The sequence below is a fragment of the Phocoena sinus genome, chromosome 14 (genome assembly GCF_008692025.1).
Source record: "Phocoena sinus isolate mPhoSin1 chromosome 14, mPhoSin1.pri, whole genome shotgun sequence".
Taxonomy (NCBI): domain Eukaryota; kingdom Metazoa; phylum Chordata; class Mammalia; order Artiodactyla; family Phocoenidae; genus Phocoena; species Phocoena sinus.
In genome coordinates, this window is record NC_045776.1 from 77644217 (window position 1) to 77670440 (window position 26224).

General features: G+C 43.7%; 1 protein-coding gene, 1 long non-coding RNA gene and 1 other non-coding gene across 4 annotated transcripts in view; 1 reads left to right on the top strand and 2 right to left on the bottom strand.

Annotated features, from left to right (window-relative positions):
- Positions 1 to 26224, top strand: part of FBXW8 (F-box and WD repeat domain containing 8) — a 114455-nt gene that overhangs the window by 82386 nt on the left and 5845 nt on the right. The window contains exons 8-9 of the mRNA XM_032603687.1: positions 12671 to 12798; positions 25921 to 26094. Of these exons, the coding sequence (XP_032459578.1) occupies positions 12671 to 12798; positions 25921 to 26094 (302 nt within the window). The remainder of the gene's footprint in view (positions 1 to 12670; positions 12799 to 25920; positions 26095 to 26224) is intronic.
- TRNAV-CAC lies at positions 6479 to 6551 on the bottom strand. The gene has a single exon. It is a non-coding gene; the product is annotated as a tRNA-Val (tRNA).
- Positions 17674 to 25851, bottom strand: LOC116739340. 2 transcript variants are annotated; one of them, XR_004345538.1, is made up of 3 exons: positions 25544 to 25851; positions 21282 to 21350; positions 17674 to 20458 (listed from the first exon to the last, which is right to left on the bottom strand). It is a non-coding gene; the product is annotated as an uncharacterized LOC116739340 (long non-coding RNA). The 2 variants fall into 2 exon arrangements; XR_004345537.1 differs by having other exon boundaries at positions 17674 to 20580.

Consider the following 26224-nt stretch of genomic DNA (forward strand, 5'->3'; position numbering starts at 1 on the left):
ATACAGGGAAAAGTATTTTCAGCTAAGTCAGGTAGTGGTATAACCATTGGGGACTTGGAGTCAGATAAGCCCTAGGCAAGCTGCTTACGTGCCTCAGGCTTCCCATTTGGAAATGGGAGAATACTTGGGGAAAGGAGGTAATGTGCTTATGGATGGTGCTCAAGACTTGTTAGGCACCTCCTTCACCTCCCCATCCCCACCAGCTTTGGGGTCAGGTCAGAGTTCATCAGAAATCCTGGGCAAGGGAGCAGTCCAGGCAGAGGCACCAGGCCTGGAGGAGGGTTTCTGGGGGGGCCAGGAAGTATTGCTGGGGTGGTCCTGGCGGGCTGGAGCACAGGTGCCGTGGGCTGGTGTGGGAGCTGTGCTAAAGCCATACCTGCTAGGAGTCATTTTCCTGAGAGTTGTTTTACAAGAATACATTTAGAATAGGAAGGGCTGGGGGAATTCAACTTTTTGCAGGATGAATGCAGTTAAATTAATGTGAATGCTGAGTCACTTCGTGTATGGTCACTTTGAGATGTGGAGCCTCATTGGAGAGGGCCGGCACTGTGTCTTAAGTATCTTTTGTCTTCACTCACACTGGTGTAGTTTTTGTATATCATGACACGTGTATCGTTTTCTAATTTCTAAAAACATTGATCAGAATTCTAGAAGCACTGAGCAAGTTTTTACAAGACCATTACATTGACATATATGATGATCATTTCCTTTTTTCTCATGTGCCTTTTTAAAAAAAAATTAATTTATTTTTGGCTGCATTGGGTCTTCGTTGCTGCACGCGGGCTTTCTCTAGTTGCGGCAAGCAGGGCCTACTCTTTGTTGCAGTGTGCAGGCTTCTCGTTGCGGTGGCTTCTCTTGTTGCGGAGCACGGGCTGTAGGTGCGTGGGCTTCAGTAGTTGTGGCTCGTGGGCTGCAGAGCGCAGGCTCAGTAGCTGTGGCGCCTGGGCTTAGTTGCTCCGTGGCATGTGGGATCTTCCCGGACCAGTGCTTGAACCCGTATTCCCTGAGTTGGCAGGTGGATTCTTAACCACCGTGCCACCAGGGAAGCCCTCATTTGTCTTTTGAATTAAGTTTAGAATTTTATATAGGGCCTAATTTTTCTAATGGCTTTCCTGATTACTTATGTGGGATTTCCATCCAGGTTTACCGTTCCATACCCATGGGAGAGTGTGAACTTGGAATTGATCTTGGCGTTTATTTCACTCTTTGAATAGGTGGCTTTGGCTTCTTTGTGCCAGATGAGCAGCAACTAGTTTGTTAGGGTTAAAAATCAGCTCGTTTTTCAGATCAGTGGGGCCTATTGGAAATGTTTACCTTTGCTCTATAATCAGTAACAGTAACACTGTAGAATAGGCTGCAGGCTTTCCGTGTGTATATATCCAGACAGTTGAGACAGATGGTGTTGGTTTGATAGAGGGTAGGAGAAGAGGGCACACAGAAAATGGCCTGAATGAGTTTGAATTTCACAATATTTAAGACATTTTATTGTTTTCAAGTACACGTAGCAGCTTAAACTAACAAAAATTACAAAGTAGAGGGCTTCTGCTTTTTATTCAATATGTAGATGAATATGATTTTTTAATTTACCCGGCACTTCAGTCTATAAGGCACTGTGTTAGAGAGTGAGTTTATAATTAACTTATCAGTTACTGAGTTGCAGATGAGTTCTTCTAATGGGCGCAAAGTTAACTCTCTTAAGCATCCTCTCAGTGTGTTATTAATTTACAGGGTAAATCCAGTTTTGTAGATAGTCAAAGGAAAACCCCAGCTCAGTCCACATTTGAACAATCACACTCCAGATTAAGGGACTCGGGAGGTTTTCAGTGGGTCACAGTGAGGCCAGGAATCGCCACGTAGGGGAAGCAGTTCTGCCGTGAGCTGGGTTCTGACCGTCTCCTGCTGCAGGTGGTCCATTGATATGGGACTGACCAACTGGACCAGGACCGAATTCAATACCCACATTTCTTTGGATCTTTCTAGGTTAGGACCTCTGGCCCAGGCTCTGCCTGTTCCCCTAGGTGGCCTCTCTGGACTGCGGAGTTTCCTTAGGGTGTGAACTCCTATCTCATGTTCCACAATAAGTTTTAAAGCATATGTTGAAAATGACATGAGAATACTTCTTCCCCAGCACTCCCCTCCTTCACCTGCCCCTGCCCTTTCCCCACCTTTGGTCTCTTGTGCCACCTGTCAGTGTCCCTCCTCATGGTCCCTTTCACATTTTGTCGGAGCAGTGGCTGCGTGCCAAGGACTGTGGGTGACTCGCTGGTGCGCACCTTCTGCCTGGCCTTCCAGACCCTGGAGAGTCAGCCTGCCACTCTCCACCCTGCACCTGCAAAAGGAGCCTGTGCAGTCCAGAATATGCCATGTTTATCCCGGACTAGCAACAGCATTCCCTCTTCCCCTCCTGTCCCTCCGTGTCCTTTCAGGAAAGGTCCATCCAGGGTCCCACTTATCAGAAGAAGCCTTCCCAACTGTTGTGGCTCTCAGTGAACACCTCCCTTCCCTTACACTTACAGTACACAGGGTCTGCATCTCACCTTGCCTTACTGTTACTACCCAGCGCTATTCTTAACCAGATTGCCGTCAGCTGGGAGGCAGGAAGTGAGCATTTAGAGCTGAGTACCACTGCTTTAATGTTTCCGATTCTTTTTTGGCTTGGGAGGCAGTCAGTGTCAGTGTAGTGCGGGGGTTCTCAAATGCCAGGGAGTATCAGAAAAATACAGATCTTGGGCCTCCACCCCGAAGGCTTCTGACTCACCGTTTCTGGGTCGGGGCCTGAGGGTCTGTTGTGCCCAGTGCTGCCGATGCTGCTAGTCCAGAGCCGCACTTTGAGCACCCGGGGGTAGTTGGAGGTCCACCCACCCAGCTTTGAATTCTGGTTCCAAACCTTCAGTTCTGTGTAAGTGATTTGGCCTCTCTACACCTCTGCTTCCTCATATACAAAGTGAGTAAAATCATGGTAGCCACTGCATGGCATGGTGGGGATCAGGTGAGAGGACGTGTAGTCACAGTGTTTTGCACGTAAGAGGACACTATAAGTCTTAGGCATTACTAACCATTTTTGCCAGGACTCAGGAGAAGGCTTGTCATATGGTGGCAAACACTGACCCAGAAATGAGATTAGCGGGGCTCAGCCTAGTGCGTCCTCAGCTGCTCTTGTTACCTGTGTAATTTGGAGTAAGTTATTTCAATTATTTTAAGCCTCAGTGTCTTTATGCATAAAATGTGTATGGTAGTGTTTGTCTTCCTGTGCTGGTTGTGAGAGTCAGATGGAATGATATTCTGAGAGGATTTGTGTGAAAGGGATATCATGATTACTAACAGCTGCTACTTGCGGTGCACTTCGAGTGCAAGACGCTGCTGATCACGTTTGTGCCGGCACTGTCGTGTACCACGTAGTACCATATAGTGAAAGGTTGTTATGCCCTTAAGCGTGTGAAGGGGACTGGGGTGGACTGTGTGCCCTACACCAAAGGCGCCAGTAGTTCACTGCAGTTTTTCATGCTCCTGCATCAGCTGTCATTTGTCTCGGCGATGTGATTGTAGCCACATTCTGCCTGTCTACCCACTTCTAAGCCTTTGTCCAGTCTAACTTGGGGCCAAATGAGAAGTTGCCAGGCAGGTTGCAAACTGACGCGCAAGCACCGTAATATCCTGAATTGCGTGTACGGTGTGACGTCTACAGGCTCACGAGTGTTGTTACACGACCAGCTCTCACTTGCAGTCTTCCTATGTAAAAAAATCATGTCCAGGTTGTCTTTAATTTTGAAGAATTCATTTCGTAGTTTGCAGCCTCAGTTATCCTCCCTACATAACACAGATTTAATGATAACTTTCTTTCTCGTGGGGACTTTGGTTAGTTACACGTAGTTAATATTTGTGAAGTGCTCAAAACTGTCTGTGCTCTTTATTATGATGAGGCCTGCTGGGAACCTGAAAGGAGTATGAGGATTTTCAGCTTTGAGTTATATATTTGCATACTAATTATAATCTCTTCATTGTGCTAAATGCTCTGACAGTGAGCGCTTCCTATTCATTTTATGTACCCCATCAACCCGTTCTTTGTTAGTCGTACCTCTTGTCCTTCTTCTAGCACTAGGACAGAGACTGTCTAAAGACATCCCTGAAGCAAAGCAGAGAACCATATTCTGGTCACTACCTTCCTTCATTATTTCCAGCACCTGTGGGTGTGGGGGGAGAGAGAGATTGGGTCATATTGGCCTGCATTTTCACCCAAGTGCACTCCTGCTCTCTGGGTTCTTTTCAGGCCTAGGTCACAATAGGTGTTGGTTTGGCCTCTCTCTGGTCCTTTGTAGGCATCTGCCCACATCACAAAGCCCCATGTTTGGCACAGTCTGCGGTGATTGGCAGTGCCTTCCCGGGCAGAGTCCAGTCCTGGAACAGCAGGGGTTGCAGGTGCATTGGCACGTGGTGGTGGGGAGTGCACACGGGCCTGCCTGCCCGGTGCCTGGCGAGGCTCAGCAACACCGTCCCATCCCTGAAATATCCTGTCCTCGTGGGCTTGTCCCTCTCATTAAAACTTAAACATGAAAGCAGTTCAGGCTGCTTCTCCCTTTGTGCCGCGTTTGAGGGTGGACTGTGCCAGAAGCATGTCATGGAAACTGTTGCGGGGCTGCTGAGTTTCAGGGAGCTGTGCTCATGTCAGGGGTCCATTTCTTCGGCTCTGCATCTTGCTGTTTGCTGCTGCTAAAAGCACCTGAGAGGCAAGTTTTTGTTTGCCAGCAGAGTCACCTTTGGGATGGTGGTGAAAGTCATTTTCCACATGTTCACAGATACGCCGTGTTACCAAGCCTCTTGCGCTGACTTATCTCTGGCAAGGACTTACAAAATAGTCTCTCTGGCTGATTGTCAAAAATTACATCATATCAGAGTAAACTGCTTTTAAATCAGACATCCATTATTCATGTATATTAACTGCTTTTTTATTTTTTTATAGGCTGTTTTTTGTATGATTTACTCTTTTCTCACTAGCTTGCCTTCCCTCCCCAACTGTCTTTCTCATCGTTTTTTACAATCTTAGCTCATCTGTGAATTTATAGAGACTGTTCACTTAGCTTTGTATGTGAACATCAATATGCAGACCCTGCATTTTTCGTAGTAAAATTTTTGAGCACGTTTTTGTGGGTCATATTTATGTTGGGTCAGAAGAGCAACTTGGGTCGTTTACATGAGTAAATTCTACCCCAAAGACTGAGAGGTCTTTTTCTTGTCTTTTTTTTTTTTTTAAGTTGAGCATTACTAGTCTTGTACTTTAAGTTCTGTATGGAATAAAACTGTACCTCCCACTTATGAACCAGCTAAATACGCTGCTGTTGGTGGAAAGCAAATTGACTTAATACGTTCATCGTGGGGGGGGCATATCTTTAATGTAAGGCTGGTGTGTCGTTCACCTGTAATCGACACAGGCAGAGGTATGCAGCACTTATTCGTTCTTTCAGCAAACAGATACTGAGTCCTTCCTTTGTGCCAAACATGGTACAGGTATCCAAGAAAGTATCTGTTCACTCCAAACCATGATGCTGGAGGCCCCCCGTGCACCTGGCATCTTTGTGCTCCTGGTACTTTGCCCTGATGCATGGCACGTGACTGTTTGGCATAATAGTGACTAGATAGAGTTTATTCTATTTATTTAACCCCAAATCAGCATTGTTGTTCTGTATAGTCAACATTTGCATATACTCGTGCACATTTACCTGAATCTTCTCTCACTGTTCTTGCCAGCATTTCAGACCTTTTATTCTGGAATGATTTTATATCTTCCAAAAGTATGTTGTGTAGTGAGGGTCTCTTGGCCACAAGTGCTCTCTGCTCTCGGTATTTTTATCCCAGAACATCTTTATTTCATACTCATTCCTGAAAGGTGGTTTTACTAGTCCTTTATCATTCCAGGATGACAGGTGTTTTCTCTCAGACCTTTGAAGAGGTGATTGGTTTGACTTCCACTGTTATTACTGAGAAGTTGTTTAAAGGACTTTTTCTCTTCTTTTGGCTGGTTTTTCCTTGTCTTTAATTTTCTGTGGTTTCACTCTGCTGTCTCTAGGTGTGGATTTAGTTTTATTTTCCCTGTTTGGGGTTCTCTTGCACTTCTTTCCTTTCAGTTGCAGAAAGTCTCAGCCATTGCCTTGTTGAAATTTCCCCTCATTCTCTCTATTCTTTCTATCTAGAACTCAGGTTAGATGTGTGTTAGACCAACTTGTTCTCCCTTCTGTGCTCTTCCTCACTCACTCATCTTTTCCATCTCCATCTCTCTGTGTTGTGTCCTGAATAATTTCTTCATCTTTGTCTTCCAGTTCACAGATTCTCTCTTGGACTCCGTTTAACTCATCCATTGATTTTTTTTTTTTCCTTTGGTTGCACTGGGTCTTAGTTGCGGCACGCGGGCTCCTTAGTTGCGGCACGCGGGCTCCTTAGTTGCGGCATGCACGCTCCTTAGTTGCGGCAGGCACGTGGGAGCTAGTTCCCTGACCAGGGATCGAACCAGGGCCCCCTGCATTGTGAGTGCAGAGTCTTATCCACTGCACCACCAGGGAAGTCCCCTGATTTTTTTTTTTAACTTCTAGAAATTCTATTTGTTTTGTTTTTCAAAGCTACTTAATCAGTTTTGCTGCTTTTGACCCCTCACCCTCTTTTATTTCTGTAAACATTTCCAGCATGCATATTTTTCTTCATCTGATAAACATCTGATATCCTTGGAAGCCTGTTTTCTGTCTCTCACTTATGATGAGCTGTTTCTGTGTTGGGAAAAAAACTTTTTTTTAATTGTGAGCTCACATTTGGCTGATCTTGATTTGTAGATCTCCTGTGGGGCCTGGGTTGAGAGGATCTTCCTCCTGAGAAGATTCTGCAAGGTACCAGGAAGCATGTCACCAACATGAAAGTACTTTTATTACTAGACCTGGGGTCTTTTGGCCTTGCAGGTAGTATAACTTCAAACTCCCAACCTGCGTGAGGCTTGCAGGCCGAGGGCAAACATTTTCCGTCCTGAGCTGAACCTGAGACAGGCAAGGTGCCACGTAGGCTCTCTTCACCAGTGGATAGATTTTTTTTCCTATCTTGCTTTTTGCTGAGTGTACATAGCTGTCCAAGGGGCCCAGCCTTAGGCAGACTTATCAGTTCTGGTTCCGCCTGGCACTGGCTGGAAACCTTGCCTCCTATTTCCCCAGTTTTCCAGGCTCTGACGCCGGCAGACGCCCCCAGAGCAGCCCCTGATGTGAGTGCTGCGTCCCTTTCGGGTTGTAGTGCTCTCTTCATTTTTGCCTCCTCGGACTTTCTCGGGTTTCGGAGGAGTTAAACAGAATGTTTACAGGAATGTTTACTAGACTGAATCTTCAGTGTTTTTTAAACAGGATGGTTTCCCAGACATTCTAGACATTCATAGTGTGCTGTGTTGTCAGAGGTGGAACCTTGGGCCTGGATACAGTTTGGGAGTTCTGGAATCTGGAGACTGTGGAGGGAGATCTGTGGAACTTTATGTTTTGAGTACAAGGAAGTGGTTCCTTTGTACAAGCTGGCAGCAAGATTAGGCATCCAGAAATGGGGGAATGTGTTAAGCAAAACAAGGACTATCTGAGTACTTATTATGTACCAGACCATGGTAAGCCCTGGGTTTGCCTGATAAATGTGTACCAGTCAGTTAATCTACAAGCACTTACTGAGTACCTGGCACGTGCTGGCCCTTAGTCAGTGCTACAGGAATGAATGATAGGATTGCTGCCCCAAGGAACTTACAGTCTAAGTCTAGGACAGTGTTTTACAACATGTGGCATGGCGCTTGGCAACAGTGCCTTAGCTGGCTTGCTAAAATCACAGTCTCCTCGGTGACCCTCCTACCCTCCAGTGTTTGAGAACCATGGGTCTGGGGAAGAGTTGAAGGAAGCAAATGTACAGTTCAAGATGGCCCCTTGGGGACACCAGATGGGGTGCGTAGATGGTGAATACCTTCAGCGCTGACAAGAGGGAATAAACTCTGCTAAGGGCTCAAAGAGAACACACGGTAAGCTTAATTGGCATGGAAGAGGAGAGAGCATGAGGATTATTTCCTTTACTCTCTAGAATTTGGCTTCTTATCATGACTTTACCCCCTCAGAAGGGCAAAATATATGTGGTAGTGATGGAGGTGGGTTGTTAGAGATCAGAAAAGAAAGTAGGTAGACTTTGTTATCTCCAGGAATTTCAGTCAAATCTTCCTCCCCATGCCTTTTTTAATCTTTTACTTCGCTGCAATCCAGCACAGCGTCTCCTAACCTTTTCTCTCTCTGTCGCTTCTCTTTTTTTTAGATGGTGGCAGACAAATTATCTTTAATTCACAACGCCTTTTAAAAAGCTATAGTCTTGTAAGGAAGCCTTCTGACAACTCCTCACCCCTTTGGAAAGGCAGTGCCTGGGGTCCTGAGGTGGTGAGCCCGCTGCTCAGGTTGACGTTGGTGGTGGTGTAATGCCTTTGGCAGATGACACATAGGAGTGTGAGGAAGACTCACTATTTTTGTAAACTTAAAGAAAACACAAATGGAATTCCTTTTTTCAGTCATTAGCACACAGCCAAAAGTCTGGGACTGCAAGGCTCTGTAATCTCTTCATAGCTATTTCTGTATGCAGTGGTTCCTGTTTCATTATGAGGCTAATGGCAGTCCCAGATTTAGGAAATGTTTGTATTGCTAAATCCAGTTCTTAATGGGTGAAGGAGGAAGTTGGCCTGCCTTGAGCTCACCCTACTGCAGGGGCAGTAGCCATTTCTTATCCCTTTCCTCATGGTTTGGTTGGAAAGCCAGTCCTAGGCACACTAAATGGTCCGGGTCACACCTGGAAGGGGCGGGGCCTGCCTGCACCGGGGCGTTGCCGATGTTTCCCAGATGTCAGGCCTGTGGCCACCACCTCCATCCTGACTCTACACTGCTGCCCCTACTGTTACACCACCACCTGCTAGGACATGGCTGTAAGGTGGGTCTCCTTAGAGAGGCGAGCCCCACAAATGGCGGACCAGGACAGTTGGTGGCTGTGCACTAGCTGGTGAAGAGGTGGATTGTTTCAGCTGGCAGCCGGCCGAGGCTCCTGCACATTATCCACCCTCCCTGTTCATTCCAGTGCCTGCTGCACAGAGAAGAGTCATAAACATTTGTTTACTGGCTGTTGAAAGAATTACAGCATTATTTATTTTGTCTAAAAAATTAGAAACAACCCAAATATCCATCAATATGGAATCATATATCCATAGACAAGTTCTATGCAGCCTTTAAAAAGAACAAGATCTATGTATAGGTACTGACGAGGAAAGAACTCTCATGTTATTTAGTAGGAAAAACAAGTTGTAGAACGACAGTCCCATCGAGAGAAAAAAATAATTTTATACACAGAGAGAGAGAGTGTGCACGCAACAGACAAGACAGACGTGTATAGAAGAAGTCTAGCAGTACATAGCCCTCCACATCCACAGGTTGCGAATCCACGGATTCAACCAACCTCGGCTCGAAAATGTTCCCCCCAAAATTCTAGAAAGTTCCAAAAAAGCAAAACTTGAATTTGCTGAGCACCAGCAACTATTTACATAGCATTTACATCGTATTAGGTGTTGTAAGTAATCTAGAAATGATTTAAAGTAGATGAGAAGATGTAGGTTATATGCAAATAGTACACCATTTTATATAAGGGACTTACTTGAGCGTGGGCAGATTTTGGTATCCGGGGGGTCCCGGCAGTAAACCCCCATGGATACCAAGGGACAACTGTATACACTAAACTGTTAAGTGGTTATTTCTGAGAGATGGCTATCCAGAAGGTTACACAAGATATATTATGTTTGAAATCAGAAAAAAACAGATTCCTTAGAAATTTCAGAGAAATCTGAATAATTGACAAAAATGAAAGTTAGGATTCTAAGACTAGGATTTGTGAAAATACCTTAACATCTCTAAGAAGGAAAAAACAGAAAGTTCTTTTTAAACAATGCTTGCTTCCACCAGGTGCCCTCTAGATCTCCCTGGAAGCCAAAGAGAAAGGAGTAGGCCCTGCAGTGTCCGAGACTACACACTGCATCTCCTGCAGTTACCTTTGTCAAATATACAACATGGTTCAGTCATTTTAGATAATTCTTAAAGAAACATCCAACTTCTATACAAATTTGCGCCTTTATCACTGTTTAAACCCTTTTGTAATATACATGTGGTACTTAAGAAAAATATCCCCAGCAACATCTATTGATTTGGCGGTCACATCAGTGCAGAACATTTTCTCCAAGATTTTAGCTATGGGTCGTTTTTTCCTTCTTTCCAGCATATCCATACACTTCTAAGAGTGAGTCAAGTGGCCATGGGTTGAGACTCACCCAACTAGGGCAATAAAGAGAAAAATTAGTCTAATGCATGGTCTTAACAAGAGGGAGAGTGTGAGCATGAATAATTAATCTCACTAGTCTGTGGCAATCAGATAAAATGAAGTCCCATTTGCTCAACCTTATTAAAAGAGAGAGAGCGCGGAGGGGAGAGAGAGATGCTAAAGGTTGTTGAGGGACTCGTAACGTGGGAAGAACCGCCTCTGAGATGGGTAATGTGTTTTCTAATCTCTGCGGTCTTTAACTAAACGTAATGGTCAGGGTACTCTTTGGATAGTTCTGATTCATTGAATTATTAAACATTTTAGAAAATACTTGACTCCTGACTACTAACTTATACGATGAATTTGCAGTCTTTCTGAAGAGGGATTAGATCCCGCTGTTTCATTCAGAAATGATCTATCCTTGTCAAAAAAGAACTTCTAAAAAAAAGTATAAAGACATAGGAACAGACTCAATATCAGATTTTAATTCTTATACTTATCGTGGAACATTTCTTCCTGCTATATATGTTGAAGTATTTTAAAAAGAAGAAGAGATTGGGTCCAAAAGCCCTCTTGAAAGCTGTATAGTGATATATAAGCGCAGAATGTTACTTTCAGGGTAGACCATGACATTGCTGGTGTTTTTTTTTTTTTTTCTCCCTCCAGGAACCGATTTTTATGTAATTTTTAGGGTATTTACTGTAGATAGAAGATTTGATTTATTTCTGTGTCCATACTTGGAAGAAGAATCTTATTTTGGATATTTTACAGTTGAAATTTTCTCAGAAACTTTTATTTTCAACTGCATGAAAATAAAAATAAAATTTAGCTTGTTCTCTATGGTCTTTAGGGATTAAGAAGGCATTTTACGGGCTTCCCTGGTGGCGCAGTGGTTGAGAGTCCGCCTGCCGATGCAGGGGACACGGGTTCGTGCCCCGGTCCGGGAAGATCCCACATGTCGCAGAGCGGCTGGGCCCGTGAGCCATGGCCGCTGAGCCTGCGTGTCCAGAGCCTGTGCTCCGCAACGGGAGAGGCCGCAGCGCTGAGATGCCTGCGTAACGCAAAAAAAAAAAAAAAAAAAAAAAGAAGGCGTTTTACATTTTGAAATTGCTCTTTCCTTTCAGATACCATGAGCAATTTTACTTAATATTATAGTGTTGTTTTGACTATTAGGAATTTCCAAAGATTCAATTGTTAGAAATATGTGTCAACAATGAGATCAATGGTTTTCAAGGTGGAGTCAATTTATTAACCTCTCAGTACTAAAATAGGAATCTGTACACTGATAATTGATAAATGTATAGGTTAATAAGAAAAAATAGCACATCATTTTCATGTGTGGACTAAGAGAGGAGACACTACAAAATATTAACATTAAAACTTTTGAGTTCAGTGATTAATTTTAACCACATGATCAACAGAATATAATGTATGCTCACGTGTGTGTGTGTGTAAAATGAGGAGGCTTTTGAACAGTGAATTTGGGTGCAAGGACTAACTATGTCTTCAGTACATAAAACAATTACTGACCCATGGCAAGCACTTAATGTTAATTGAATTACTAAGATCTTTTTAGTAAAAGACTTAAATAATCTTCAGAAAGATTCCTTATGAATCATCCTTGTTTCCCCATTTGCTGGAGAAAAGGCAGTGTTCAAATGTAATGAATACATTGTCTAGAGATCAAGGATACTCTCTTACTTGCCTCCATACCTTATGGAACAGAGCTTACTATAATTAGCTAGTGGAGAGTGACTGAAGAGAGAGATGTTGGGGAATATCAGTTATACCTCAATTAAAAAAATTTTTTTTAATGTTTGGGAATAAGACTATGTTTTGATTTGTAGTTTAAAGGAATCATCTAGTGGTTAACTGTACAAGCTTCATCATCCTGGATGCTTATACTGTTTGTTCTTTTTACCTTCTGTGGTATAAATACAGAGTGGGAAAAGAGAGAGAGAACCCTGTTCACAGACTTCTTGTTAGCCTCCCCCATTAACTAATCAGAAGCAGTCAGTGACCCTTAGTTTCCATGCTTCTTTTTCTGTGTTAAGAAATTGGGATACCGAATTTCCCCATTTGGCATTTTTTTGTGTCCTATGAGTTTGTTTGCACCTTGGCCTGGAATTCTTTGGATTTTTTCTCTTATGTTTCCTTTTGTCGTTCTAAGAGCCATCCTTATACTGTCATTACCTGGAAGGGGTCAGGAAATGGAGTATTAGAGCCTCTTCTCTAATGGGAGCTGGTGCTGTGACCGTGCCCCGGGGCGACGCTGGGTGGAAATTGTTTGTGGGGGCCTGCTGCCCCTAACGCACACCCACGTGTTTTTCCTCCTCCCCAGATCCTGGTGTATAGCCTGGAAGCAGAACGCTGCCTCTCGAAGCTGGGCAACGCGCTTGGCGACTTCACCTGCGTCAACCTCCGGGACAGTCCTCCCAATCTCATGGTCAGTGGCAACATGGACAGGAGGTAGGTGTCAGTAGAGTCGCATCTTAGAGCCACAGGCAGCTTCTCTTGAGGCCTGACCGCTCGGCCTCCACTGAGCTCACTGATTTCCTCCCTGGCTCACCCTCCTCACTTCTCACTCACATCTCTGCCCACCTGAGTTCAGCCCTGATCCCATAAATACCATCCCTGTGAACTTGGAGAACAAAGTCTTGTATTAGGTAATAGTTGGATGGAGTTGCGTCTCTGCCTCATTTCCGAAACACCACGGGAAGGTTGTCTTTTAGGCCATTTGGTGGACGCAGTTGGTGGAAGGTCCAGTGAGACCACTTGGAATATCTTTTGTCCCCCTGCTGTAAAATTTGTTTGGCATTTAAAAGCTCACTTTCTAATATTAAAAACAACCACCTAAGGGATGAATCACGTTCAGCAGAATAGGTTTGCTGCCAGACGATGTCAGGAGTGTGTTTCAGACCACTGTGGCGTCCCTCCGGTGATGGGGGAAAAAAGAGACTTCATGTGAACAGACTCCAGTTTCTATTTAGCTGATTAGCAGTCTTCCCTTTAACGTATTGGCTTAGGGAGTCGGATTTTCCCAGTACAGGGTCCAGTGCCAGCTCCGGCCGCTCCAGGACCCATCAGCATGGAAGGATTAAAGTGTTTGAAAAGGCTGTCTGAGTCCAAATTTTAGGCTTTTTTCCTTTCTCTTCCCTCTCCCCCTTGTCTTTTCCTTTTCTTTCTTCTTCTTCTTCCTTTTTTTTTTTTTTTTTTTTCTTCTTTTTTTGACTGGTTATCTGTCATGTCTGATCCAGTGCCCTGAAGAGAGGTAGCATGGCTGGAGGCCAGGTTCAGCTGGCGCCCCCTCCCCTGGCCAGCCCCAGGCTGCAGGTGGCGGGCCACTTGGTGGGGTATCAGATCGTGAGGCGGGTCCTCCTTTGTGCCAAATCCCAGACCTCTGTCGTACCAGTGCAGCAGCTTGCAAAAATAATTATTTTGTCAGATAATATTTTCAACTTCTGACCTTCACTACTACTATCTCCCTCCCAGAGAGCAAAAAGATGTGAGTATGCTTTATTGAAAGAAGATACCTGATCTTTTTTTCCTCGAGCCCTCCTAAAACAGCTGATACTTCTCATGCTTGAGAAAACTGAACTCCTCAGTGTATGTCCAGGCAGTTTTTCTCTTAAAAAAAAAAAGAAAACAGGCTTGATAAGTGGCCCCACTTGTGGCACAGCAAATGAAACACATCAGTTTATAGTTTTACTCTCCCATTTTCATTTCTGACTGAGCTGTACAAAGGCTCCAAGCTTATCTGATAGGATCTACCCGCAGGGATCTAATAGCTCTTCGCTTTCCAGGAGAGCAAATGCAGAGGGCTCTGTGGGGCATCCAAATGGAAGGGTTTGGGATTGTAGGTTATGCTTCAGAGTTTGTTGACAGCATGACCATTTAGGTGTTCAACCACAGCTAGGCTCCCAGGAAACCAAAATGGTGTTCCAGAGAAGAGACCTCTGCTTTCTATATAACGTAGCCTCATTAGCTCCAGAAGCACAGTTACAGCCAGATTGTCATGACCATTGTCAGCTGCACGTCCTGCTGTCAGTGAGGAGGCCTGTACATACTCGGTAAAGCTGATGTTTTCCTCTGGAGCAGGGCTGCCTGACCATGCTCCCCGTTGCCAGAGGAGAAGCCACATGCGCTGTGTAAAAGGGCTCTCTGGTCATTTTGAAGGCCAAATCTGACCATGTTAAAATCCATTTTATTAGTAAACCTAGTAAACCAAAGTTACGTTTTTTGTGGGGTTTTTTTTTAACACCCTTTGTCTTTTTGGATGAAAAGAATAGACTTGGGACTTGGAGTTGGGGAGGGGGCTATCCAAAGTGGCATTTAATCAGGGCCACTTCTAGCTCTGTGTGCCAGCTATTTGACCACTACCGGCACCGCAGAGGCTCGCCATCATATGTAAGATTGTCTTTATGGGTCACACTAACGGTGTTAGCGATATGAATGTCAAACATGGGGCTTAAAAGCACTATACATCTGGAAAAAGGAAGGAATAAGGACTCTAGACTTTAAGTGATAGAGGTATGTCTTGTGGGGTTTTTCCCAGAGACTTAATAGCTATGAGTAGGAACTCATCAGAGATGCACACCCAGGCTGGTACAGCTTATGTTTTATTTCAGAAGTGGGACGGAGGGGGCAAATACTATGAAGAGAGCTAGGTGGCTATCACTTCATGACAGATGCAGTTTAAAAACCTTGGAACCTCCATTTTTATTTAAAAAACTGAACTTCTATTGCATTCTCTTAGTACTTTATAAATAACTTGAGAATGAAATGGACTCGAAAGGTACATAAAACTGTCCAAGGTTAAAACAAAAATAATGTTTCTTTAAAGTAAGGAAATCAGCTTGAGTAACTTTGCTAATAACATGGGTGGACTTTTCTAAGGAGTTGGTTTTTTTGGGGGGGTGGGTATAAGCTGAAATAAAAAACGAAACAAATAGCTCACCCAGCTTGTCACTAGAGGTTAAGTAGAGTCTGATAAAGATTAAGAGAATGATCAGGGTGGGAACTGAGTTATGGTTGGATTGTACTTTTCCCTCGCTGGGAGGGAAGGTTTATAAAGTGGGGTTATATAGGTGGGGCTCTGCACAAGAGTTTTAACACTACAGATCAATGAGGTTTTTTTAATGCATATTTTGTCCTTTCCTGCTAAGCCAAGAAGAAAGAGTGGTAAGTAACATTAGAGGAGGGAGCGGTGTGCATCCGGTGTTAGGACAGGATGCTTGTGTCTTACCACAGTGTCTGTCTAGTGCTCAGAGAGGGCTTAACTCTGTATGTTTTGCATTTATTCTAAGATGCACTTTTTTTTCTTTACATTTTCACATCTGTGAAAATCAAGATGTGTCTTTTATAATAACATCTTACAAATGGCAGCATGTTAAAATATTACATAAAGTAATGGTGCTTCTTGAATTGGATGGTGTTTTCAATTAAATAAAAGTCTGTATTTGTTCAGTGAAGGCAAAAATAAATCTTAGGACTTAGAACAGTTATGAGAAACTTGAATGGGTTACCAAGATAAAGTCTGCAGGAAATAGACCACTGTGAGTTTTTTTGTTTTGTTTCTTTAGTTTAACCTTTGGGGTTCACTGAACATTTAGAATCTGTAAATTTATGTCTTCCACCAAATTTGGGATGTTTTTGGCCATTATTTCTTCAGATATTTTTTTCCACACTGATCCCTTTCCCCTCTCCTCTGGGACTTCAGTGATGTGAAGAACAGACTTTTTGATATTATCCCACAGGTCACTGAAGCTCTTATTCATTTTCTCTCCTAAGCCTTACATTCTTCAAGTTGCAAATATCTACTGATTTAACTTTGGGTTCATGAACTGTTTCCTCTGTCACCTCCATTCTGCTGTTGAACCCATCTAGTGAATTTTTTATTTCAGATTTTATACTTTTTTGGTTCAAAATTTCCATCGTTTCTGTTTCTCTGCTCAGAATTTCATTCATTCTTATCATTGTACCTTAACCTCGTGGAATATAGTTACAATAGCTGCTTTAAAGTCACTGATGATTCCAAAAGTCTGGGTTATTTTAGGGTTGACATTTTCCCTTGAGAATGGGTCACATTTTCCTGGGGCTTTTGGGGTGGGGGTATGTCAAGTAATTTTGGATGTATCCTGGACATTTTGTGTCCACTTTCGATCCTGTTACATAATCCTCTGGAGGACGTTGAGTTTTGTTTTTGTTTTAAACAGGCAGTCCCCCTGGTTAGGTTCAGACTGCAAGTTGTGTCTTGCCTTCCGTGGGTGGTGATTCCAGTGTCAGTTCAATTTCCAAAACCTTTGCTGTGCTTCTCTGACTGCCCTGCACATGTGCCACCCAGAGGTTAGTCTGAGCTGGCAGTGGTTGAAATCTTACCTGAGCCTTTGCTGTACTGCTTTGGGTCTGCGCCTGCGCCACGCGCGGGGTCGCACGCGGTGTCACGGGCTCCCCGTCTCCAGTTCCTCCCTCTCTTCATCCCTGTGATTCCTAGCTTTCAGGGCCCTTGTCCACTGGGCCTCTGACGAGAAGATGGGGTTTCTCTCAGGGTTTCACCTGCTGGCATCCCTACCACCATGCAGCTCTGTGAATAGGGACTGCCTTGGGGCAAAACCAGACAGAAAAGAGATGCCACACCCACGTTCTTTGGACTTAGGGGCTTCTCTCCTTGGTTCTTCAGAAAGAGGGTGTTTCTGTTAGCGTTTTAGCTACCACACAGCTGTGCTACAGGAGCTCACACTCGGGGTGAGGCTGTGAGAGAGAAACTCCTTTCCCCACGGACCCTTCCTCTGTGGCCACTTCACCCACAATCCACTGTAGTGAGTCAACCCCCCAGGGTCCTCAGGTGTTTGCTTTTTGTGTTTTGTCCAGAGGTTTGGGTTGTAGCAGCAGAAGACAGAGGCAGTAGTGGGCTTACTTTAGGTCAGATGCAGAACTCCTACTCTCTTTAAATAATTTAAATAAACTGTTTAGTTGGCAGTAGAGGGCTGTATTAAAGGGGGTCCCTTCCCATTCTGTTGCTCTCAGTCTTCTCATCTGGGATCTGCTCATTTCTAACGAATGAAATCAGGGATCTAGACCAGAGAATGCTCTGCTGGGGAGAATCAAAATAAGAGTTGGTGATAAGGGTGGGACTTCCCTGGCAGTCCAGTGGTTAGGACTCTGCGCTTTCACTGCCACGGCCCAGGTTCAATCCCTGGTCGGGGAACTAAGATCCTGCAGGCGGCACGGCGGGGCCAAAAAGAAGAGCTGGTGGTAAGGGCATACATCAGGTTGTTAGTGGGCTGCCAAAGCAACGTGCACCGAGCCGACAAATCCCACTGCTTTTCCTCCTGTAATCTTAAATTGATTTAAAAAATTTTTAGCTTTATTGAGATAGAATTCACATACCTACAATTCACTAATTTAAATTATACAATCCAGTGTAAAGTTCACAAGGTTGTGCAGTCATCACCAAGTCAGGTTTAGAACATTTTCATCACCCCAGATAGAAACCTTGTGCCCATTAGCAGTCACTCTCCATGTCCCCCCAACTTCTCTAGCTCTAGGCAACCACTAATCACTTCCTGCCTCTACGGACCTGTTTTAGATACTTCATATAAATGGAATCACAGAACGTGTGACTTTTTGTGACTGGCTTCTTCCACTTAGCATAATGTTTCCAAGATAAACCTGTGTTGTAGCTTGAATCACCACTTAATTCCTTTTTATGGCTAAGTAATATTCCATTGTATGAGTATACCACATTTACTTATTCATTCACCAGTTAACATTTGGGTTGTTTCCATTTTTTGGTTATTATGAATAATGCTGCTGTTACCATTCAACTACAGATTTTTGTGTAGACATATGTTTTCAGTTCTCTTGGATATATACCTAGGAGTGGCGTTGCTGGCTTATATAACCCTATGTTTAACTGTCTGAGGAACTGCTAGACTCTTTTCCAAAGTGACTGTACCATCTTACAGTTCCCACCAGCAGTGTATGGGGGTTCCAGTTTCTCCACATCCTTACCAGTACTTGCTATGGTCTCTGATTATAGCTGTCCTAAAGGTATGATGCTGTTGAACATCCTTTCATGTGCTTTTTGGCCTCTTTGGATAAATGTCTATTCAAATCCTTGGCCCATTTTTTAATTAGGTTGTCTTTTTGTTTATTGAGTTGCAAGAGTTCTTTATATAGTCTGGATGCCAACCTCTTATCAGATATGACTTGTAAATATTTCTCCCCATTCTGTGGGTTGTCTTTTCACACTTGATAATGTCCTTTGAAGCACAGAAGTTTTTAATTTTGATGAAATTCCATTTATCCAGTTTTTCTTTGTCATTTGTGCTATTGGTATCATATTGAAGAAGCCATTTCCTAGCCTAGCCCAAAGTCACAAAGATTTACTCCTATGTTTACTTAAAAGAATTTTTATGATTTTGGCTCCTACACTGAGGTCTGTCGTTTTTGGAGTTAATTTTTGTATATGGTGTGAGGTAGGAGTCCAGCCTCATTCTTTTTTGCATGTAGATATCCATTGTCCTAGCATCATCTGTTGAAAAGACTATTTTTTCCCCATTGAATTGTCTTGGCACCACTGTTGAAAATCAGTTGACCATAAAATAGAGAGCTTATTCTAGGTACACTCACCTGATTGAAATTTAAAAGGATTTATTAAAGTAAGCTAAATGTTTCTATGTTTCCATACATCATTTTTGTCCACTGGTGGTATTATGGGCTGGCTTGTAAGGGTTGCAGAATTTTTGGTCTAGCGGAGCTCTTTAAGACCATCTAATAGCTGGCCCAGCTAAGGAAACAGGTCCAGAAAGGTCGAGTGATCAGTCCAAGGGGCTTATTTACTCTCTATGGGCAATAAACAAAGAACTCTAAACTTTAGAGATACAGCTTTACAATACATAAAGCTCTAACCATAGCCTACTTGGATTAAACTGGGCAGTTCTACCTGAAAATACATGTCTTTCTAGTTGCTATTAAAAATGAATCATTCACCAAAGGCCATCATTGGTGCTATATGTATGTTATAGCTACTAATTTGGGCATATAACGTTGTTTTAAAAAATCCTCTTTAATATAGGTTCGATGAGACAAAACAATCATGTTATTGATTTCTTTTAAAAAATGAGTTTTCTTGATTAATTTGGTCATTTAAAAGAAGAGAGACTGTTTTAATGCCGTCTTGCTTGTTCCCTTTATTTTCTGGATAGAAATATAGCTGACGGTCAGGTCCTTCTTAATGAAACTGCTGAGCCAGCGTCCGAACAGGCTTCATCTTTGCCGTCAAATACAGTTTGCCTTATTATTTTATGGGACTATTTTATCCAAACCAATGGGAAGCAAGCTCTGAGTTGTGACCCCTAATTAGAGAGTGTCGGAGCTTCTCGCCTTGACAAATGCAGAGTTGTGGTGGCTTCTGGTGCTGCTGCTGGCCGTTAGGGAGAGTGAGTGGGGCGTAAATGTTACATTTGCTCCATCTGCAAGTGTTGTAATAAGTTATTCAAAGCTCTTAGCACAGGACCAGCCAGAGCGTGCCTCCCTCTCAGTTCCAGCACGTTTTCCTGCCCATCAGATGGATGCTCCTCTGTTGGAGTCTTTGGAAGGTTCCGGTGTCTTTTGTTTTAATTGGCGGGCTTGAGCTGACTCCTATGGTGTGATTTTCATTAGAGAGGGGCTGGAGAGAGGAAGTGTTGGAACAGCCCTCCAAACCCAACCATGAATATTAAACATAATACAATTACAGCTTTCAGACCAATTATTTTTTTTCTTTTCAACGGGCAAAGTTGATGAAACACAACGCTGGATAGGGATTCACAGTGTCTACCATTGGCTTCTTTTTGTCCCTGGAATCAGTTGTCTTGGCATGTTTGTGCCCATTTGCTGTGCTACCTGTTTCCCCACGTCAGGAATTTGATTTGAGCGCTGAGGGTATGGGCTCTGCCAGGGAACGCTGCTGTGCACGCTGGGGCCGCGCCGTCAGGTGTGTGAAGCAGAGATGCATTTCATGATGTGAACTCGAAGGGTTCGCGTGGACTTCGCACCCCGCGCTGTGTGCTCTCTCTTTCTGTCAGCCAGAAACCAGAGCAGTGCCTTTTTGAGGAGATGTCTTCTAAGTGCTTCTCCTTTTTCCCTGTGGGGAGAAGTTCGAGTCTGTTTTTTGGCCCATTTTTGTTTTCCTTAGTGATAAAATACACGAATGCTGTATCTTTTGGTGTATTTGTGTATTTTGTTTGGAGCCATCCATGCCGGTATCTAAATACAATAGGAAAACAGATGGCAAACTTTGAACTTCTGGACCAAATTTGTGTTTGCCTTTGTCTCCTTAACAGCCAAACTGTAAATTATGGAGTATAAATATTCAACAGAGGAGCTCTTTATGAAAATCACTAGAGCAAAACAGACCCGTATTAAACCAAATACGCACCGAAAAGTACTCAAGCTAAAAATCTCTCCCCCCTCCCCTTTCCTTTTCAAGTTCCCATTAGTAAGCAGTGCAGCTGTAGCCTCCAGGCAGAGTTCCTTTCACAGCAACTTTACCTTTTCTCCCTTCTCTAACCCACAAATGCCTAGAGATTAGTGTCTGCAAATGCTGACTGCGGGAGCTCTGGAGCTCTTTGTCTTCTGTGTGTTTCCTGCTCACTCCGCATCTCTCTGGTCACAGACCCCTCCCTGGGAAGAGGGCAGGCGGGGTGGGGGGCCTGGCCTCCCCTCTGTTGACTGGCCTGCTGTACTAAGGGAGCTCTCAGTCAGCCTCGCCGCCAGCAGGGAAGAAGCCATGGACCTCACTCACCCCCGTGTCATAAGACTATAGATTTCTAAAACCCTGTTTTATTTGAAACAAAACATCCACATGGGAGTGTATACAAGGTACGCTGTGTACAATTTAAAGAACGGAACACCTGAGCATTCCCGCCACCCACCCACCCACTTAAGAAACAGAGTGTGACCAGTACTTGTGAAGGCCTCTGGGTGCCCCTCCCAGTCACGAACGAGTTCTTGTTCCTTAAACAACATGGCAGCATCTAGAATAAAAAGTAAAAGCCGCATTTATTCCCCTCGTTCTTCCATTGAGACTCTTCCCCAAGGTAACTGTTGTTACCAGCTCCAGTATGTCCTTCCAGAATTTTATCTTTAAATTTTTTCAACTTAAGCAGGTAACCTTTTGAATTCAAAAGCACAAAAAAGTATATATAGGGAGAAGTTGTCTCCTGGGAGCTTCTCTTTCCTCAGCGGAGGCTGTGCAGCGGCGTTCTCTAGAGGGTGCCTGCGCACAGATGCGCGCCTCCCTCCCCCGCCCCCCCAGCTGCCGTCATGCAGCTGGGCCTGGTGCGCCCGGTGTGTGACTGTTCGGGCGACGGCTGTCCTCAGTATGTGTAGCTCTGCCTCATTCTCTGATGCCCGTGCAGGTCTCCACTGTACCGGATGTACCGTCACGGCTTTACCTGGCATCTGCTGATGGAGCTAGGTTACGTGCCTTCCCCGTTGAGTCACTCAAATTCATGACAGTGTAGATACTGTTTCTGATTTTTCCTGTTGGTCTGATTATCAGAAGTCTTTTTGTCTCAGGTTGCTTTTGGGACCCCTTGTGTCTTTTGCGGTTCCCCCACTTTATTATGATACTCTGTAATACGTATTTCTTTTCATTTATTCTGATTAGAGCTCATGAGTGTGAGTACGCCTATCTTTCATTTTGGAAAAACATCGGCCATTAACACTTTGAATATCGCTTCTTTGCCACACACTAGATTTTTTTCCTCCTGGGATTTCTTTTGGGCGTAAGCTGGAACCGTCATCCCCTTCTATCCTTCCTGTCTCTTAACGCTTCATTCACATTTTTTATCTGTTTCTCTCTTTGTGGTCCATTCTAGGTAACTTCAGATTTATTTTCTAATTTACAAATGCTTTGTCTAATCTGTTTCTAGCCTATCTAATGAGTTTAATTGCAGGGATTATGTTTTCGTGTCTAGAAGTTCTATACTTTTTTATAAAGCAAGGTCTCAATACTCCCCTTTGAGTGGACCCCAGTCTTACAGCCTTGCCCCCGTGGTACAGTAAGAGCCAGTCCTGTTGCTTCCTGAGACTGGCACCTGCCAATAGCCTCACCCCCACCGCACATGCATAGAGGCAACCAAAATTGCAACTCGAGCTCTCCAGCCTGGTTTTCTGCACGGGCCCTAGAGAGGTCATTTACTCTGTGAGCTCAGCAGTGCACTTAAAAGGATGTAGTTAACGTCTTATCCAGCAGTATGAAGTGATTTTCAGTGGGAGGGTCAACAGGGGGCCTGAAACAGAAGCCTCATCTTTGCTACTGAAAAAGTACTGTGGCTAATGGCCTTGTATGTATATATGTGGATGCGCATGTATGTTAGATATAGCCTATATAAAACCCTAGAAGCAGAACTGCTAAGTCAAAGTGAAGTTTATTTTTTATTTTGTTGGATATTGCCAAGTCACTTTCTTTGGGCTTGTGTTCACATCAGCCGTACAGAAGTACCTCTCTATCCAGGGCTCACCAGCGTGGACGGGGTCTCGGAGTACTACCAGACTTTACCTTTGCTGGGTAGGCAGGTTGAGTGGTATTACTGCATTGTAGTTTTAGCGCACTCTCATTACCAGTGAACTTGAACGTCTTACAGTGTTTAAAAGCCATTAGTATTTCTTTTCCTGTGAACTATTTTTTCTTAAACTTTAATCCTGGGTTATCCTCTTTACTATAAATTTGAAGGAATTTTTTTATAAGAAATTAGTCCTCTGGTGCAAACATTTTTCCCAGTTTACCATTTGCCTTGACTTTCTTTTTTTTTTGTAATGTTTAGAAAGGCCTTCCTATCCTGAATATTTGTTTCAACTCTCTGAGCCCTCTGTATTAATGTTGGTGTAATGCATATGGTAGAGCTCCAAGTTGAGAAAGTTGTTACAGGGTATTTTGCTTATAATTGCAAATTTAAGTGGGATCTTTTCTTCAATTACATTTTTAAAACTAGTGGTTGTACAAAGGATAGTTATTGATTTTGACATATTAAAATACATTTGATTCTGAATTACCTTGGATTGTCAACCCTAATGATACATTTGTCCACTTCTCTTTTATCTAATTGTATCTAATTTTTTTAAAACAATGCGAAATAATATTGGTAAAAGTAGATTACTATTTTTTAAAGACTTTTCATTAGGAATAAGTGTTCTGTGTCATCAAATCTCTCTTCAGTGTCCACGGAAGTGACCCTCTCTATGGGTTTCTTGTTGTCAGAGAGGCATGGTGGACCACAGGAATGGACATTCTAGACAGAGTCCACTTGCTGGTTAACGTGTTGCTGTGAGTTCTGTTGGTTGATACTTTATTCAGGTCTTAGCACTGGTGCAGATCTGTCGTCTCTGTCATGCTTGTGGTGTCAGGTTTTGCGTAATAACAACGCTGGCTCCATGTAAAGAGTCAGAGCTTTCCTCCCTTTGCTGTGCTGTGGAACAGTAGATGTAGCCCAGGGTTTGGGGAATGCGGGGGGGCGGTCTGTTCCTTCCAGGTTGGACCCATTTTGCTTGTTCTTGTTTTGCAGGGACAGCTTGCTCCTCGACAGCTTTCCCAGCTTGCTCTGTGTTCCTTGATCTATTTGGATTTTCTGTCTCCTGGGGGTTAGTTTTGATAATTCTTATTTTCCTACAATGTCATTTATTCATCTAGGCCTTCAAATATGGAGATTCAAAAAATGAACTCAAGAAATAGAAAACCCGAATAGATTATAATGATGAAAGAAACTGAATTACTAAAAAGGGGGGAAAAGCAACCTACAGAAATGAGGTCCATGTGTGGTTTTTTAATTGAAATATAGTTGATTTACAGTTTTATATTAGTTTCGGGTATCGTGGGTTTTTTTGTTTCTTTCCTGGCAAGTTTTATCAAACATTTAGTAAACTGTATCCTTCTCATCATTTTGAAGTACTCTCAGGCTAATGCTTTTTGCTCCGAAATCTACCTTTTCAGGTATTAAAATTGTCACCTCTTCCTTGTCACATGCAAATGTGCCTTTCGTGTGTAGCATATATTGAGGGGTTTTTTTTAAATCTTTTTTTTTTTTAAAGTAAAGTACTATTTGGTTCTTTTTCAAACCTGCTTTTTAAAATTATTTATTTATTTATTTGGTTGTGCTGCATCTTAGTTGTGGCAGGCAGGCGCCTTAGTTGCGGCATGCATGTGGGATCTAGTTCCCTGACTAGAGTCTTAACCACTGTGCCACCAGGGAAGTCCCTATATTGAGTTTTGCTTTGTGACTTGAGGCTCTTCAGAGGTGGGTTTGTCCTGTGTGCGTCTGCCCACCCAGCTGACACGATAGGGCTTTCTAAGCTGTCTGCTAACATTCAGTGTTTGTTTCATACATCCCTCCGTGGCGTGTGTGTCGGCTCCTCATGGCCCTTCTACATCACTTTCTTTCAGAGAGTATCCATGCGTAGCTCACATTGAGTCCTTTCATGTTTAAAAAAAAAAAAAAAAGTCTTCATTATGCCCTCAAACTTGGTAGGTGAGCTAGGTATCGAATTTCCGGTTCAAATAATTTCCCCTCACGCAGAGATACTTTGTGTCTGTGCGTGCTCATGTACCTGTAAGAGTTTAGGACCTAGGACGTGTTTGAGATGATCCCTTCTCCCCACATTATTTGTGTCAGACATGTTTGTCCAGCTCCCCTGCTAGCTAGCTAGTGGCATCTTTTCAGGGCAGCGACTGTCTTTTCCTTTGTGACTTGCAGCATAGGGGCTGTTAATTTCACCTGTACTGAAATGTTGCCACATTCAGTTTTGGCTCTTGTGGCTTATTTCAGGAACTGTTGGTACTTCTAGTGGATAAGAGATTTCTGTCTCATCTAATTTATCCTTATGTGGAAATTCAGCATATACTTGTATAGAAAGTAGTTTTTGAAGATGTTCTTAAAGAAATTCAGATTATTACAAGGTAAGTAATTATCTCAAGACTTTAGATAAGTGACTGCCAAGTCCACATACTCTTATCACGATTCTGTTACGCTTAGTCAACTGTAGATGCATCGCCTTTCCAAATTTCAACAAGATGGTGATGAACTTAAAAGTTGAGTTAAATTACCCGAAAAGTGTTATTTTCCCAACCAGGTAAGGGTTCAGGTTTCAGACAAATGTAGCTGTTTTACAGCTTGCTCTTAACAGACTTTTATATGAACAGCAAAACTGCCATGCTGGGCAGTATACTTACCCTCTGGACAGCCTTCTCAGGCCGACGTCCCCGTGGCACTCAGGTCAGCCTCCATCGCAATGGGCTTGTGCCCAGGGCAGGCGTCTCCCCTGAAGTGAGCAGCAGGGCAGCTAGTGTATCTGTTCTGAGTCCTCCTTATTCCGTGCTTTGAACGGTGGGGAGTGCTCTAAACTAGTTCATTGCTAGTGCCTCTTGGCCTCCTCTGAGAGTACACTAAGGAGGTGGTGAAAGTTTAGTATCAGTGTTTAGATGTTCGTAACTGAGGGGTTTCATACTCTGTTTTCATAGTGTTGCTGTACACAGACCAGGATGGCTGAGGAGGAATTCGTCATTTCAGGCTCTAATGCTAATCTCTGCGCTCGTCTCTGGCCCTGCAGGGTGAGGATCCACGACCTCCGCACTGACACGATCGCCCTGTCCATCTCTGCCCACCAGCTCGGAGTCTCTTCAGTCCAGATGGACGACTGGAAGATTGTCAGCGGGGGCGAGGAGGGCCTGGTCTCCGTGTGGGATTATCGGATGAACCAGAAGCTGTGGGAGGTGCACTCCAGGTAAGGTGGGTCCTCAGGTGCTTCCAGTAACCACAGTAGCAGCAATGATGGCATCAGTCAGCCCCTGAGCCGGGTACTGTGCGAGTGCTGTCCACACGTTACCACGTGGTCCTCACTGCAAGTCAGCTGC